At 38.1% G+C, this 16,103-nt stretch overlaps 1 protein-coding gene across 2 annotated transcripts in view; it reads right to left on the bottom strand.

The window, feature by feature from the left end:
• Positions 1 to 476: 476 nt before the first annotated feature.
• Positions 477 to 16,103, bottom strand: part of SLC41A2 (solute carrier family 41 member 2) — a 75,219-nt gene continuing 59,592 nt past the window's right edge. For both annotated transcript variants that reach the window (XM_054696091.1, XM_037513728.2), the window contains exons 9-11: positions 13,445 to 13,576; positions 12,123 to 12,271; positions 477 to 872 (exon numbers count right to left, since the gene is read on the bottom strand). In XM_054696091.1, coding sequence (XP_054552066.1) covers positions 687 to 872; positions 12,123 to 12,271; positions 13,445 to 13,576 — 467 coding nt within the window. In that variant the 3' untranslated portion in view covers positions 477 to 686. The remainder of the gene's footprint in view (positions 873 to 12,122; positions 12,272 to 13,444; positions 13,577 to 16,103) is intronic.

Below are 16,103 nucleotides of genomic sequence, written 5' to 3'. Positions count from 1 at the left end.
CATTTAGTCAAAAAAGCAATGATCAAAAAAGACCCTTTGCTATCCTGAAAGATCTCTCAAGATTATTTTGTGTTGAAAGGGTAGCCTGCCAAGAGCTTGCAGCATTGAAGTTCAATCAGCATTGGCACAGGAAATTCATAGAAACAAGTAAAGATTGAGTTACCTTAGGCTCTGCTGAACATACTTGGATGTGAAGCAAGTAACTGGGACATTTACCCTCAGTTAGCAGAGAGGTGGGCACAGGTAAACATTACAAGCTTGGGTGGGCTTCTTTCTTTCCTGGTTTACTTTACAGTGCAACACGTGTGAGACAAGACGTGCAGACCAGAACTCGCCCCCTCTACCCTGCATTATAAGTTAAACAATAATAAAATACATTTCTGCTATGTCTGTGGTTTTTAAATTATATCTTATAAATTATTCATCCTATATTCTTTCTTATTTAATTTCAGAATTTGAGCTCATATCTGTGTCCAATGTCAAATTATTATTTATTCTATGAAAAGCAGCACAAATACTGTTCATTATGGTTATAACTCAAATTCCTTAAAAAAATGTTAAGGCCGTTTAATTGAATCAGGGCCAACTGAAGATTACCCTGCTGGCTGAAGATTTTTGAAAAAGAGCTATAAGGGGGTGTCTTGTGTTTTCCTCCTTGGTAACTTGAGAGCAGTTTGTGGGATTTATTAGTCTCCAACATCTCCATCTCGATCTCCAATAAGCCAAAGGAAATGAAAACTTAAGGCTAACAAGGCTGTCCCAAGCAGATCGCCCAAGGCCGTGAGATAGGGGATGGAGAAACTATCCGGGTCCTTTCCTTTCCTCCAGAAGTGATGGACCATCCAGTCGGCGATCCACAGCAAGGTGAACACCTGCAAGAGAACACCAGACGTGACTGCTGCGGCCTGGACAGTACTGGCCAGTGGTGGCCAACTTGGCCCTGCACCTGGATCACTGCTTTCTGGAAGGAAGAAACTACAACCAAGTCAAGAACCAGGCTTGAGAAGAAGGATCATTTCATGGTCAGGATAATTTTCCTTACACAGGGGAAACAAACAAACAAACATGTATCTCTGCAATGAATAAAATTTCCCTTCAACTTGTCACATCTAATTTTTCATGTTTTCTAGCCTCCATAACTGCAATAATCCTTATATTTAATATCACTGTACAGCTGCCAAACTGCCGTTATGTCTCAACTTCCTTTCATATGCTAAGCCTGTTAAGGAGGAAGAAGACACAAGAAGTTAAAACAAGCAATTAAGGAACAGTCACCTGTGGTAGGTACAGCTGATAAAATAAAGATGGGAAACAGCATACACTTAAAACTCTAAGGCCCTGGAAGGCCGGTCAAAGAACCTCTCAGTGCAATGTAAGAATAACCACCAAAAGGTAAGTACATTGAGGTCTCAAGTACATTGAGAAAAAGGTGTGCTGAGTCCTGCTTAGGAAACAAATGTTACTTACGTAGAAAGAAACAGCTATGAAATTACATGGTCTGTTTGTTTCTGTATAAACGTATTTCTTACTGAGGGTTGCAGAAGAGGAAATGCGAATGGCCAACAGGCATATGAAAAAATGTTCAACATCACTTGCAATCAGGGAAATGCAAATCAAAACTACCATGAGATACCATCTTACACCAGTGAGAATGGCACATATTAAAAAAACTAGCAACAACAAATGTTGGCGAGGGTGTGGAGAAAAAGGAACTCTCCTGCACTGCTGGTGGGAGTGCAAACTGGTCCAACCACTATGGAGAGCTGTGTGGAGATTTCTGGACCTACTAAACATAGAGCTTCCATATGATCCAGCAATTCCACTCCTAGGTATTTACCCAAAGGACACAGAAACATCCATTCCAAAGAGCACCTGCACCCCTATGTTTATAGCAGCACTGTTTACAATAGCTAAGCTTTGGAAACAGCCCAAATGCCCAAAAATAGATGACTGGATCAAGAAGATGTGGTACATATACACCATGGAATATTACTCAACATTCAAAAAAGATAAACACATGCCATTTGCAGCAACATGGATGGCGCTGGAAGGGATCATGCTCAGCGAAATAAGCCAGAAAGAAAAAGAAAAATACCGGATGGTCTCACTCATAGCAGGAATCTAGAAAACTTAAATAAGGGACCAGGAAAATGAATAACTATAAGAAAGTGAAAATCAAAATCAACAAACAACTATGAACCAGAGACACTTTTTGGGGGTTGGGGGCGGGAGGGGAGGGATTGGGGTCAGAATGGGGGGGTTGCAATTGTATGGGGAATATAAAAATAAAATTTATTATTTAAAAAAAAAAAAAAAACACTTGACAGCTGCGGATCTAACATGCCCATCTTACGTGCTAGGCTCTAATATGTAAATCCCTGCAAAGAAAAAATCACATATTCTTTCGATTTAATCCCTTGGTTTCTAACAAAAATACACGTGATAAGCTTGAAACAAGAGTTTGTTGTTAAGTGGCTCGACCACTAAATAACTCTGTCAACTAGTGAAAAAACCTCTGAATCTTAGCCTCCTTGCGTCCCAAAGGAGGTTACCATTACCCTCCTACCTCAGAGGTTCATTGCAGAAATTAAGTGAGGGTTAAGCAAATGTTCGGCATATAGTAAGTGCTCAATCATACATCTATTAAGTGCTGTATGTACTCTATGTACATACATATAGTAAGGACTCGTGCCATCATCATTGTACATCAATTATTATGTTGTCTCAGAATTTATGACCTTTATTTGGAAGGTTATTGGCATGGAGATGTGCTTTTCAATTCCTTGAGCTTTAGTTTGGCTTCTTTAAAGTGGATTTATGTCTTCATGGTCTATTCTAGCTGTAAAGTACAAAGGTAAGCTACGAGATGGATTAATGGAGGTAGTTCACTCTATTAGCTCTTTTTATATTTTCCTGGGAATTTCCTATAATAAAAACTTAAAAATTAGACACAAAAAGAAATCTGTCATCGTCTGCACAGCAGTTGTTCTTCCCTTCGCATGTCTACTCCCTCTCCTTCCCCCAATTTTTTCCAGTAATTGGATTTATTTCAAAACCCTTCCCATGCAATTTATTTTTAAAGGTTTTGTGATGACTTAAAGTTCAAGCAGGTTTAAATGTACTAATTTTTTTTTTTTGCAAGTTAACAAAGTATCAGTGTTTCCTTGGGATGCTGTGTAGAATGATTAAAACCACAATAACTATCAGATACTTCTTAATGCAACATGTTTTATTTTAAAACTAAATGGTTAAGGAAAGGGTGCTTTCCACTGGGAAAACACATCGAAAATCAAACCAAGGGGAGCCTGTTTTTACATTGTCTGTTTGTTTTTTATGAAATATGCATAACTTCTTTAGGTAAATATACCTTCTGAAAAGGCAACTTTGTAGCCCCAGTTAATTATGCATGTTAGAGATGTATTACTTGGAATTTAAATAAATATATGAAGTACAAGAATATGTATTTGCTTTGGATGATATTGATTCTCTCCACCAGCTTCTTCTGTGAGCTAGAGTCAACATTCCCAAGCGCTAGCATCCCCTCTGCGACCCAATGGCTAGGAACAGCTGGGTGTATTATATGAAGGAAGAAAGATATTTCTTTAGAAGAGGAATGCTTAGAAATAGGATATAAATAAACACCAAAAGTAGCAAATTAGTACAGTGCCCCTAAGTTACAAAGGCTGAATTCATTTTCCCCATAAAAATATGTGGTCCTAATCCAGTTTCCAGACTAGAAACCCTACTCATTTAAAATCTAATATTTAAATGTCTGCTAAGAGGAATTTAGAATGATCAATCAACAAAGATTTAATGTACTCCTGATATCCAGATAAAACATCTTTTCTTTGCTGTGAACTATCATTGTGACCTCAAAGTGGGGGAAGGTGGGAAATGAATAAACCTTATTTTGAGAATAAAACTCACTTCAAGGAGTCCATGGCACAAAAATGGTTGACTTTCTGCCCAAAAGAGCTCCAAGAATGTGTGCTAGGGGACACATGCGGCAATATGCAAAACCTTGATTTTTAATGACAAAAATAGACCCCAACTGCAAACAACGTAAAAGTCCATTGAAAGAAGAATGGATGGATGAATTATGAAATATTCACACATGAAATATATGGTGATAAAACAGATGAACAACAGACATGTGAATGAATCTCAAATACTGAGCAAACAAAGCCACTTGAACACAAACTCAGTATGATTTCCTTTTTATACATTTCAAAAACATGCAAAACTTAAAAATACATTACTTAGCAATCCAAACATATGTAGCAAAATCTTAAGGAAAAGAAAAGACTTGTTGGTCATACAATTCACAGTCAATTCTTAAATAGGGGGGAGAGGGGCGGACACACGTGTTAAGTTACTAGCAGTGGTATATAATATTCTAAAGCTGACTGATGAGTGTCCTGGTGTTCTGTATTATTCTTTATACCTTGTGCAAGTCATTGCTACTTGTTCAATATTTAATATACAATGAAAATTTTAAAAAATTGGGGGGTGGTTGGGTGTTCATTAATCATTAAGAAAAAGTCAACCCAAATGGTATGATTATTAGTTCCTAGGAAGGAAAAAAAAGAAGGAAATAAAACATACATGAACTGTGATAGGAAGTTAACAGATAGTGATTTTTACCATAGGCTAAGTAAAATTACTTTAGAGAGATTAAAATCCATAGGATGTAAGGGAAAGATGCAATCTGTGGAGACCAAGCCTGAACCACAGAGACCTACAGAGACCAGGCATGTCAGAGGAACTGAGTAAACCTGCAGAAGCAGCCAGCTTTTGCAAGCTATTACCCCCCAACTCTCAGGACAAGAGGACTATTCAAAGAAGATAGCTTCCACCTAGGACTATCAACATAATAGTTATAATTACAAATGAAAGACTAGTTTTAGATGTTTTTTTGGCCAACCAGAATCACTGCTAACACTTCATGTTATGCCTGAATTAACATTATAGGTGAAATGAAACAATCTATAGCTAAACTAAAAGCAAAGCCAGCTCTGGTAACTCACTGGAACTTGTTTCCTTGGTTAGACCTGAAAATTTCAGGTAATGGTAGTCAAATATACTGCAGTCCCTTCTTAGAATACTTCAGATTATTTTTGTTGTCCAATGGTCATTTGTATGTTTCTTGTTCAATATCTTAAATGCTCTGATACAGTCATTGCCCTGGCAGATGTTTCAACAAATGATTCAAACACAACAAAACCAAATTAAAATGATGCTGGTTGATACTTAGGCTGCAAATCAAATCTCCACTAATGAGCCCATCTTCAAAGAGAACTAGCAGCATTGCGGAGAGTCTGGACAATCCTTTGGGACACCCTGCTGCTAGGACTGAGTGAAGAACAAAAGCGGGCACACTAAGAGTTGTCAGAGTCCCCATAGTCCCAGGGTAACAGTAATTGTTCTTTAGTCATAGGAATGAGAAGCTACCAGAACTGGTTTTAAACTCATTTAGTCAACAACTTGCTTTATTGAACATGCTTTAGAACCAGTGACAACCCTTGCTCCTGAAGCAGTCAATGAGGAATGAATCCAGTCCACTAAATACACTTCTGGGGACAGCCAAACAGCTGTCATCATATCCAAGTAACCATTCTACAGATGACACCAACCCCTTCACGCTTTTGAACAACCATCTGCCTACCCCTGAACCCCACATTTCCCTAAACCCTGTGAGATCAGTAGTTTGCTTGGTTGTTGAGATTCTGTGTGAGCCCAGCCTAGCTCCCCTACAATAATAAGCAACACATTCAAATTTGTCCTTTTATTTTAGATAGTGAATGATGGTCTCATCATCCTTTGACATCCTTTAATCATCCCTATTAATAAATGCAAAAATCTTTAGGGATTTTTTGCTTTAATACATATCTCTTGATGGCACAAAAATAACAATTTAGATTAGCTTTGTCAGGCAGAATGAACACGGACGTTTAGCTTTAAAATAATAGAGTAGTATAGTGCTAAATATTTATTTTTAAGAGCTAAACATTTCAAATGATAGAATCATTCAGATCGGTATTTTGGGGGGTAGTATTTTCGGATCACAATCAAGTGAGATTTTATTCTGGAAAATTTCTTGAATAAGGTTTTGGTGCTGTTCAATAAAGTGTTTTCACACAGCTATTTATCAGATTTTTTTGGTAGATGACGTAAAAATTCCTTAAGTCATGTCCAGAGCATAGGAAGTAACATCTTAACCAGAACACTACAGAAAAAGAGGGCTCAGCTGCTCTTTGCTCCCTTTGTCTTTATCAGGTTTGGCAAGCCTAGGGGGAGGGGGGCACATCCTCGCTCAATGCCTCGCTGCACAGGGTCCAGCGTGCTGAGCCTCCAACGAGGCATCTTCTGGGTGTCCCTGGCTTGGCGCCCAAGCACACTTACCTAGAGAACTAATCTTAAGTATGGATGCGAGAACGTGTCTCCATTCTAAGACCCAACGACCTAAGCTAGCAGCATAATCACACTCTTGTGTCACAAAAATATAATACCAGGCTAAAACCCACCTGTTTTCACTTCCTACCTTAAGGTAACCCTATTAGTCAACTCCTAGAGTTAACGTAGGTGTATGTTCACAACTAGACAAGGAGATTCTTGGACTGTAGGTCTTCTCCTCACATTTCCTTCACATTCTTCTGTGGGAAGGGAAGTCACAGAATCATACAACATGAACACATGACTGTGAGTGACAACTAGGGTCACTATACTTTCTGTTTTGCCCAGGGTAGTACTGGTTTATGCCTTTTACTCTAAGTATGACAGCTCCCTCTCGCTTTCAAAAGTATCTTGGTTTGGACTAAAATCACATGGTTTCCTTAGGGACAGTATCTTCACCCTTATGTTACAAATGGGGAAACTAAGCCACATAGCAGTGCTGTGACTTAGCCAAAGTTAGATGGTTACAAAAGGTCCAGAATTAGAGCCCAGAAGGAATTACCTTAGTTCTGGAGTTTCCTATCATACTGTACAGGTCACCAGTAGCAAGATAAAGCTGGTAACTGTGATGACTGGGACTTAGGGTATCAGCAAAACACCTGAGTTATAAAGTCTGTGGGACTAAGGCTCTCCTCAACCTAGAGGGTCTTTATGGGGCCAGGAGCTGAGAATTGAGAGATTTAGCAGCCTCTGCTTGTATCCTCTAAGCCTGGCCTTTTTCTTGTATCCACTTGTGGCTTAAGAAAGGTTATGGGAGAAATAAGGAACTTAGTTCCAGATGTAGTAAGTTAGAGATGTTTTTTTCAATATTTTACTGAAAATGTAAAACTAAGTGGAAAGTCCAGACTGGAGATATGAATCTGGAAGGAAGCAATGAAAGGCTGGTAGCTATTACATTACTCATCAGAAGAGCAAGATAAGAGTTCTGCAGCAGAGGACAGGGACTAAAAGGTGAGTGGTGAGAGGAAAAAGTCCTTGGGGCTTTGAATAACCTGCCCTAATAATGAAAGCAGGGGAAAAAATGATGCTGATGACAATAATGATGACAAACTGCACTACTACCATTACTGGAAACTTATTATGTTCCAGGAACTCAACCGGTCACTTTACATACATTAGCTCAGTCCGTATTACTGTCCGCTGAGGTTGGTATAAAAAGAAGACTTCAGAAAGGTTATGGAGCTTGACTGAGGACACAAATTAAGTCTCAGTGCAGAACTTCAGACTCAGGTCCAACTTTACAGAGCTCTGTGATCTTTCCACAGTATCCTGCGGATTAGGGCCTTCTTTTCCCTCTTCTTTCCTTTGACTTTTATGTGATGGAACTCTGACTTAGAAATACTTTTCTTCTGTGGAAACATTTACTTTCAGGTCTTCATAGTTCAAATGATGACACAACATGTGAACGTGTCTTCAGAACTGAGATGTTGCTTCTGATGGTAAGTATGTCAACTATATTCTCAGTGTTCCTGTTGCAAACATATGCTTCAAAATGACCATGAACTTATTTATAAAAGAGGAATACTTCTGGGACCATTCATTCATCAATGCCCTGCTTATAAATTGTACTATAAAAGGCAATGATTTGCTTGTTGGAGGTGGGCGTGAGAGATGATGAGAACAATTTTTTCTTGAGAATGTGGACCTATTGGGAAATATAAGATGGTGCTCTTTATACTCAAGTATCCAATCTAGAACAAGCACTGCCTACTGAAAGGTAGTAACAGAAATTAAGTTGGATTCTGAAGTTACAGAGGACTGTGTTGTGAGAGGTGGGAAGTCTGGGCTCGTCTCCTGCTGTTTCCTGCATTTGAGTTTAATCTTCCAAAACTAAGAGAAGAACTTCAAGGCTGGGGACACGCCTCCCACTTCCTTTGTACAGAGATGAGCACAGCACTTGATACACACTGTGTCCTTGATAGAATTCTGAGATTTACAATTATCAATTTGACATATTGAGAAATTGCTGTCATTCCACCATTTGAAGGAAACATTTCTACCCAGGAAAAAAACGGCTACAACCACCAAATTTTCCCAGTGAATTTATTATGGAATGTGATGCTGCTGGAATTTCAGTTGAGTTCTTAATAACCTACAATCTAATTTTACGTATAAAATGACCAGGGCCTAAAACAGATAATTCGTGATTCCCTTTAAGTACGGTTTTGATTCATTATTTACTGGACACATTAACAAACATTTTGCTGGAATTCAATAGACATACGGGACTAGAAAAGTCTGATTTTTTTCTTATCCCATTGAGATATTTTATAGTAGAAAAAATACTTATCTATGCCATATACACCTGTCTTACAGGACATGTCATCCAAATTTTCTGCTTTTGTCTTTTCACAAAGGAAGTATATTTAGGATTTCTGACACAAAGGGGAATGAACTAGTAGAGACTTTAAATTAAATAAGGAAATGAACCATGATGAACTGCTGTGCCTCCTTTGCTCAGATGACTGCCAGTCTGCATATCTGATTGATAGTTATCTTTGTACCTTCTCAGGTTTATGATGCTGTCAAGGTACTATGTCCTTGAAAAACACTGTAGGGAACAAGGCAGATGAAAGAATGAGGGAAAGAACACCCTGAGAGGCATCAAATTTCCCTTCTCTACCTTGGAGAAGGTCAACAAGGTTCCTCACAGTCTCGACTTCCATATAAAAAAGCTTTTGATTTCACAAATTAACAGGCTTTGAGCAGTCAACGGAGCAAGTGAGTAAGATGTGAGGGCAGAGGAAATCACTGCAATAGAGAAGGAACGCTGATGGAAGAAAGTACACGAGTTCTAGAAAATCAATTATGTAGGTTCAATGGACTAATTTGATATGGATGAAAATCTGTGTTCTAAAGCCAACGATCATATCCTTAACCACAGCTAGAAGTTTTATAAATCTGACTGAAGGCACAAGATGTATATTGGGTGACACAGAACTATTAGTTTGATGCCAACCCATGCTTACTGCTGAAACAAATCAACCCAAAATGCAACAGGGCTGGTAGTATGAATGTCTTCTGCACATTCCTCTGACCTTGACCTAGTCTGACCACTGGACTGGGCAAGAACATAGTCCATCAAACCTACAGGCTGTGGTTCAGTGGCTTTCATAACACATAACAAAACACATTTGTTAGGTTCCTTCTAATTGTAAGACACGTAAAAAAATACCTAAACAATCTGCAACATATCCATAGCAATAGCTTCCCCCAAAATGGAGTCACTGTGCACATAGAGCAAAATAAAACACACACTCTGCCACTTCAAGTTCCAGCATCAAACTCAAGTTGACAATTTTTACTTTTTTATTTGAAGAAATAGCTACAGGACCAAAATTAGAGAGCTAATATTCTTTGAAAAAGACTCCAATGTTAACATCTGAAATAAAACTTTAATTTTGAACACTCCTTATTATGTAAAAATTCAAACATATACAATAGGAGAGAACACAGCCCAAATTAACGCACACCATCCTCAGGCACCACCATTCAGCTTCATCACTTACCAACACATGAGCCTTATGGCTCGATCCATTCCCCTTTTACTTCCCCTACATACCAAGCCTTTTCATCACTAAACATATCAGTAAAACCTTACAATTTTGACTGTTGATAGTATTCGTGGAGGTTTATGCTTTATTTTTCATTGCCTTTTACTTGGAATAACTGACAATGAAAGAGAGGACACTGATGTTTATTGAAAGCAAAGAGAAGACAATTTAGATTTTCCGTTTTGGAGAATTTCTGGTACCTAAATACAGTTCTACTTTTCTCCTTCCACCACAGATGACAGAGGAGCTGCCACTATAGAGTCATTTGGTTTAACAAGTGCCAACTGAACAATAGGGGTAGATGCTAGAGGCTAAAGAATGAGTAAAACAAAGACCTTTTTTTCTAGAGTGGGTGAGACAGACTCTAGATTGCATTCTAGAGTGAATGGAAGCTGGAATATGTGAGGTTAATGGTATTCAGAGGATACCACAGTAACGGGAACAGGGGCACTCAGACCAAATTAGGTATTATTCAAGGAAGGCTTGCAGAAAGAGATGATCTGTGTAAATGCAAAAGTGCTGTTTTACAATGATATAATAATAGGTTCAATATCAAGTTTCCTTCAAACAGATATTCTTCATTTAGTATGACAGGGAATTGAGAGGGAAATTTCCTCAAGTAATGTTAGTCTGGGAAGAGACTGGAACAATAAAAATTAAAAAACAACCAACTATATCATGTCTTGTGGGGAAATACTAAAAAGATTTGTTTTCTATTCTCAATGAGGTAGGAATCCAAATGAAGAGAAATTATACATGCATTAGAAAACTTTATTACATGAATTCAATCAAAACATACAGTTTAGGAGTAGGACAAGTGGCATGGAATGAAACATTTGAGTGGGATTGAATATAAATTAAAGCAGATCAAAAAAAGGAGGCCAATCGTGCAAAGAATATTAAAAGGTGAGTTTCAAGAGGTCAGGAAGTCTTTAAGAAGTATTTCTTCATTGTGTCCATTTTTGTATTGACTGACACAGCAGGGAAAGATCAAGATCTTTTATCTAAACGCTGGTTTCCAAAGAGGTATGTGTGCCTGTGTGTGTGTGTGTGTGTCTGTACTTATGTCTGTGTTATGTATGTTAGAGTCAGAGCTCAAAGATTTGAGAATGTACGATCTGATTCCAAGGTATTCCACTGGAATAACACACAATGTCAGACACAACCACAAAGCTTTACTCTGACAGATATCTGATTCTTGAAGCAAAAATAAACACCAAACCCATAAAAATGAAAACTATAAAAGAAACATCGGAAAATTCAATCAACACTGTAAGTTAAAAAAAAAACTTTCAAACGGTCACTCAGAGATCAATGACCATTTATAATTCTATTCTGTATCATTCTATATAGAAATATTTAAACAAAAATAACATTACCAGCTAGCACTTCTATAGCATCTATTACACAGCCAGCTTTATATAATTTTCTTTTTTTTTTATATATAATTTTCTTAGTACTAAAGAACGTGAATTTTGAAATTGAAAGGGTCAAATACTATTAAATTTTGAGGATTATTTTTTAGCCACTGTATTGCATAGCATCACAATAAATCTATCAAAACACACAAAATATACTCAAAGCAAAGCACACCCAGGTGAAATTTAGGAGTAATAGGAAGAATGAGAAGATCTTGCAAGCACCTAGTGAGACAGAAGGAGTTACACACTATGAAATCAGCTTTGAGTAAGGCCCATGACTGTCTTTCCCAGGAAAAGCTAAAAGGTAATGAAGCAATGCCTTCAAAATCCTCAAACAAACAGATTTCTACATCTAGTCAACCTACTCACATAAAAGCATTCATTATACAGTATGCAAAGGGTCAAAAAAGTATGCTTTTTTTTTTTTTCAGGAATATATCAGAAGATCTGTTAACACAAAACATGAGAACAATAAAAAGAAGAAGACATGAAATTCAAGAAACAAGAAATCCAAAGATTCTATTTTCTATACTATGTTAAAAGTGGTCCTGAGCCTAATGCTCCTAAGAGGAAATTAATACGAAGGCATTCTACTGGTTTTTGAGAAATTAAAATATTTCATGTGCCTTTAGATTTATGTAGCTATATATACCTTTGCAAAGTTCTAAGCATAAAGGAGATTTTTAACTCTTACCTGTAATACAGCAGCAAATAAGTACACTACTATGAAGATTACGGTTAAAGACGTGTGCCCACTTTTCATCAGATGAATAGTGTAGAGGAAAATTAAATGTCCAGGAATCACTAGAAGCAGTAGAACTTGAGCAGACTTATTATTTACTCCTGTAATATAAAATGTAAAAGTTGTTTAAAAATCATATTTTTAGTTAATAATATATCACAGTTATTAAAATTGGAGAATTTTTTAGCTACCATATTATATAGCATCACATAAAATCTAATTGCTAAAAATAAATTTCAGCTATAATTCACTTGGTAATTCCAAATTCTTCCTACTTGTTATATGTAAATTAATGAAAGGTAGTTGAAAAAACAGCTATGAAGTTTTGGCCAGACTCTAATATCTACCATAAAAACAGAGGGAATATATTTTTAAAAAATGAAGTCATTAATGTACTGAAATTTTTAATTTTACTTTTCCTTTAAAGTTATTTCACTGATATTATAAGGCTAGGAATCTCTGATCCTCACGCAAAAGTTAATAACTACATCTATTTTCATCAGAAAAAAATGACAAGAATTACAATGTTGAAAATTGTCACCTTAGCAAATACCAGATGATTTCACTCATGGGGAATACAGAGATTACAAAGGAACTGAGGAAACTAAACCAAAACAAACTCTAGCGATATGACTGCAGAACTGAGGCGAGTAGAGAGGGAACAAAAAGAAGAAGGCCCCAATGGGCTAGGGAAAAGGCCTAGGGGTGCTTTGATGGTGGGAGAGGCGTGGTGACATGCATCTGAGGAGGTGTGAACCTGTTTCCCTAGATCAGACACAATGTCATAAAGCAATGTTAGCTCAATTAAAAATACTGAATAAAAATTAAATTGTGGTCCTTGCTTTTTGGTAATCACATGCCAAGGTGACATCAACAACATACTTTTCATATATCTGTGCTTATTATTCCCTCTCTCCTGTTTGGGATCAAAGGCCTACATGTAGAAAGGCCAAAATATGACTTTTGTGAAGAAGGACAGGGTATCTGTCTCCATAAGTCACCAAGCAATGTTTTCTTGTGTGCACAGGTTTCCTCTTATCCCAGAGACAGAGATAAAAGAGAAATACTATAGAAAGCCCTCAGCAGCTACAGAACTGATACAAATTCTTTTTGTTGTTCACTGAGACTGAGTGAAAAAAAAATCCTATTTCATCTCAGAAATGGAAAAGTTGAATACCACAAACAAAATACGTATTCGACAAATGTTGCCTGTCTGTACTCTGAGAGGACGAGCTCCTGAAATACAATATGCAGAAGTCCTTTTTGGCACGTACCTGGGCCAAAAAAGGTTCTAAAGGGATAGTAACAGCCTTTGGGTCCATCAGGTAGTTCTCCGGGGATGCTGTGTAAATGGAGGTAAGTAGAAATCCTGCTAGCTTGAATGGCCACCAGGTTACCACCGATACCTGAAACATAGGAGAAATGAAGCCGTTTTCTTCATATTTTAAATTTGCATAAATATGACCACATGCAGCTGCCTTATGTCACATCCTGGGCCAATAAAAAAATGAATTCTTCTATAATGTTGATTTATTTAAAGTTGAGGTAGATATCCCAAAGGCATAAAATCACTGTGATGAAGGCTTCATTCATTACTCTTCCAAAGCTGACTCACTGTCTGGGCTGAAAACAGACTGGAGCAAGAAGTATTTTTTAAAAATTACTGGTAAGATATAAAACTAGATGACAAAATGGTTCATGGTTATCACTTTAATGAAAAAGAAAAAAATTCTAATAGACAAAGCCTGACACTTTTCTTCTAGGGTTATTAAAGAAATTGGTATAAGACAACAAACCACAAAGACTTCAGGAAAGTCATCTTTTAATCTAGATGATCCTCTCATATACTCTGAAGAAAAGAAGCTGAAGAGGTGAAATGATTTCCAAAGGTGGGAAGTTCCTCCAATGTGAGAGGGCAACAAATGACTTTTCCTTTTATGGAGTTTGGGAGAAAGGGGTAGTAGCCTTAAAAGCATATCATAAGGAAACAACTGAAAAATTCAAATTCGTAAATGTGTAACTTCCTAGAATACCTGGAGCCCTGGGTGTCCACACTCACTTGTCAGCTATTTCCACAAGTCTCTGTCGGGTGCTTGTGAAACAGACTGAGGTCCAGCAGGGGACTTGAAAAGTCACCCCGGCAGCACACAGGCAGGAAATCCCATCTGCCCCTGAACCCCTCATATGTTGCAAAAGCTGCTTAGGGCAGTGGAGGAAATACTTGAGCTACCTAGTCCCAGGCAAAGACCAGTTGCCACTGGAGGAAGAATAGAAGCAAAGGATGTCTGCTGCTGAAACAAAAGAAAATCTACCAGTTGCTGACAAATTAAGTTACATTTGACTGTCAATGGGGGAGGGGAAAAATATTGATCCCCTATCTCTGAGAATGCAAAGGGGTTGCCTACAATTGAGGGTAGAGTAAGAGAATCCCACATCCCACCCCATGCCTTGACCAAGTAACAAGCAAATAGCAGCAGCCCCCACAGAAGAAGAGCAGGAGCACAGTCAAGCCTTCCATGCTGCAGGGACCAACGTTCCAGACCTCACACTAAGCATAAGGTAGCAGGCCCCTCAATACAGAAACTGGAAGGCAGTGCTGTACCAGATGTCACTATAATAACCACCACCATCCCCACACAAACCCAGCTCATCCACTAACTAGATTCAACCCTCCATACTCCTGAGTAACAGAAGAAAATGTTATTTCCAGGCATAAATAATATTTATCTCAATTTCCAATGTTCTGGTATATATAATGTCCAGCATTCAATAAAAATATAGACAGTCAAAAGGAAGAAGTCGGGGGACCCAGAGATGATACAAGTGTCAAAACTATGTGACAAAGACTTCAAAATAGCTATGATCACCATTAATATGTTAAAGGGCCTAGTGCAAAAGATATACAACATGCATTAAAAGATGTGGATATATGGGGCCTCCCTTGGTGGTGCAGCGGTTGAGCTCTGGGTTGCGAAGCTGCCGGCAGCCTCTGCAGTGTTGGTTCGATCTCTGGCCTCCGGCAAGGGTCCAACATGATGAGCAGATCTCTCCTGCCGCACCTGCTGCTCCCCTCAGCAGTGTTACTTCGTCAGTCTGCCTGTTCTGTTCCCCGCTCTGGCTCTGGTGAATTCTCTCACCCTTCTGTGCTTCTGACTGTACCCAGTGTTTGTATAAATAATTAATTTTAAAAAAATGTGGATATAAATAGGTTAAAAGTATGGAGAAAGACCTACCACGTAAACACAAATGAAAAGAAAGCTAGGGTGGCAATATCAGCATCAGGGAAAAAGACTTTATAACAAAGATTATTACTAGGCATAAATATATTGAATAAAGGTTGAGGAAGGCAACAAAAAGTCGTAACAATCCTAAATGTAGATGCACCTAAGCATTATCTCCAGATACATAAAGCAAAATACTATAAATCTGGAAGAAATATGAAATTGTAAGAGCTGGAAATCTTAGAATGAGTTCATGCAGGGCTCCATTTGATTCACACTTGCAGAGGGAGATTTTTCTTTTCTTTTTTTTTTTTTTTTTTTTGTGGGACCCTCGTCAGTGGCCGGGGAACAAACAGGCGCTGCAGAGGCTGCGGGCAGCCTCGCAACCCAGCACTCAACTGCTGCGCCACCAGGGGAGGACCTGCAGAGGGAGATTTTTAAACAAGACCTAGGGAATAATTTCAACAGGAAGCCTGAACTAGGTAGCGAGTCAAAAGCTTTGAAGTCATCAGAATGAATCAGAAGGCAACAGACCTCGACCAGGATGATCACCAATTGTTGCATCCAGATATCTGGATGCAAAATAACTGATTTCTTGTTCTGTTGCTCCCTCATACATACAGTGGCTAGAGGATAAATCCTTTGCTTGACTATTTATGATGTGCTGTTTAGTGCCAGCAATAAGGTACATACTATGGAGAAACCCAGCTTT

Source organism: Talpa occidentalis, unplaced genomic scaffold, assembly GCF_014898055.3.
Source record: "Talpa occidentalis isolate TD23 unplaced genomic scaffold, MPIMG_talOcc4v2.1 talOcc4.16, whole genome shotgun sequence".
Lineage (NCBI taxonomy): Eukaryota > Metazoa > Chordata > Mammalia > Eulipotyphla > Talpidae > Talpa > Talpa occidentalis.
Note: the sequence above shows the minus strand (reverse complement) of the source record. Positions and strands in the feature narration are given on the sequence as shown.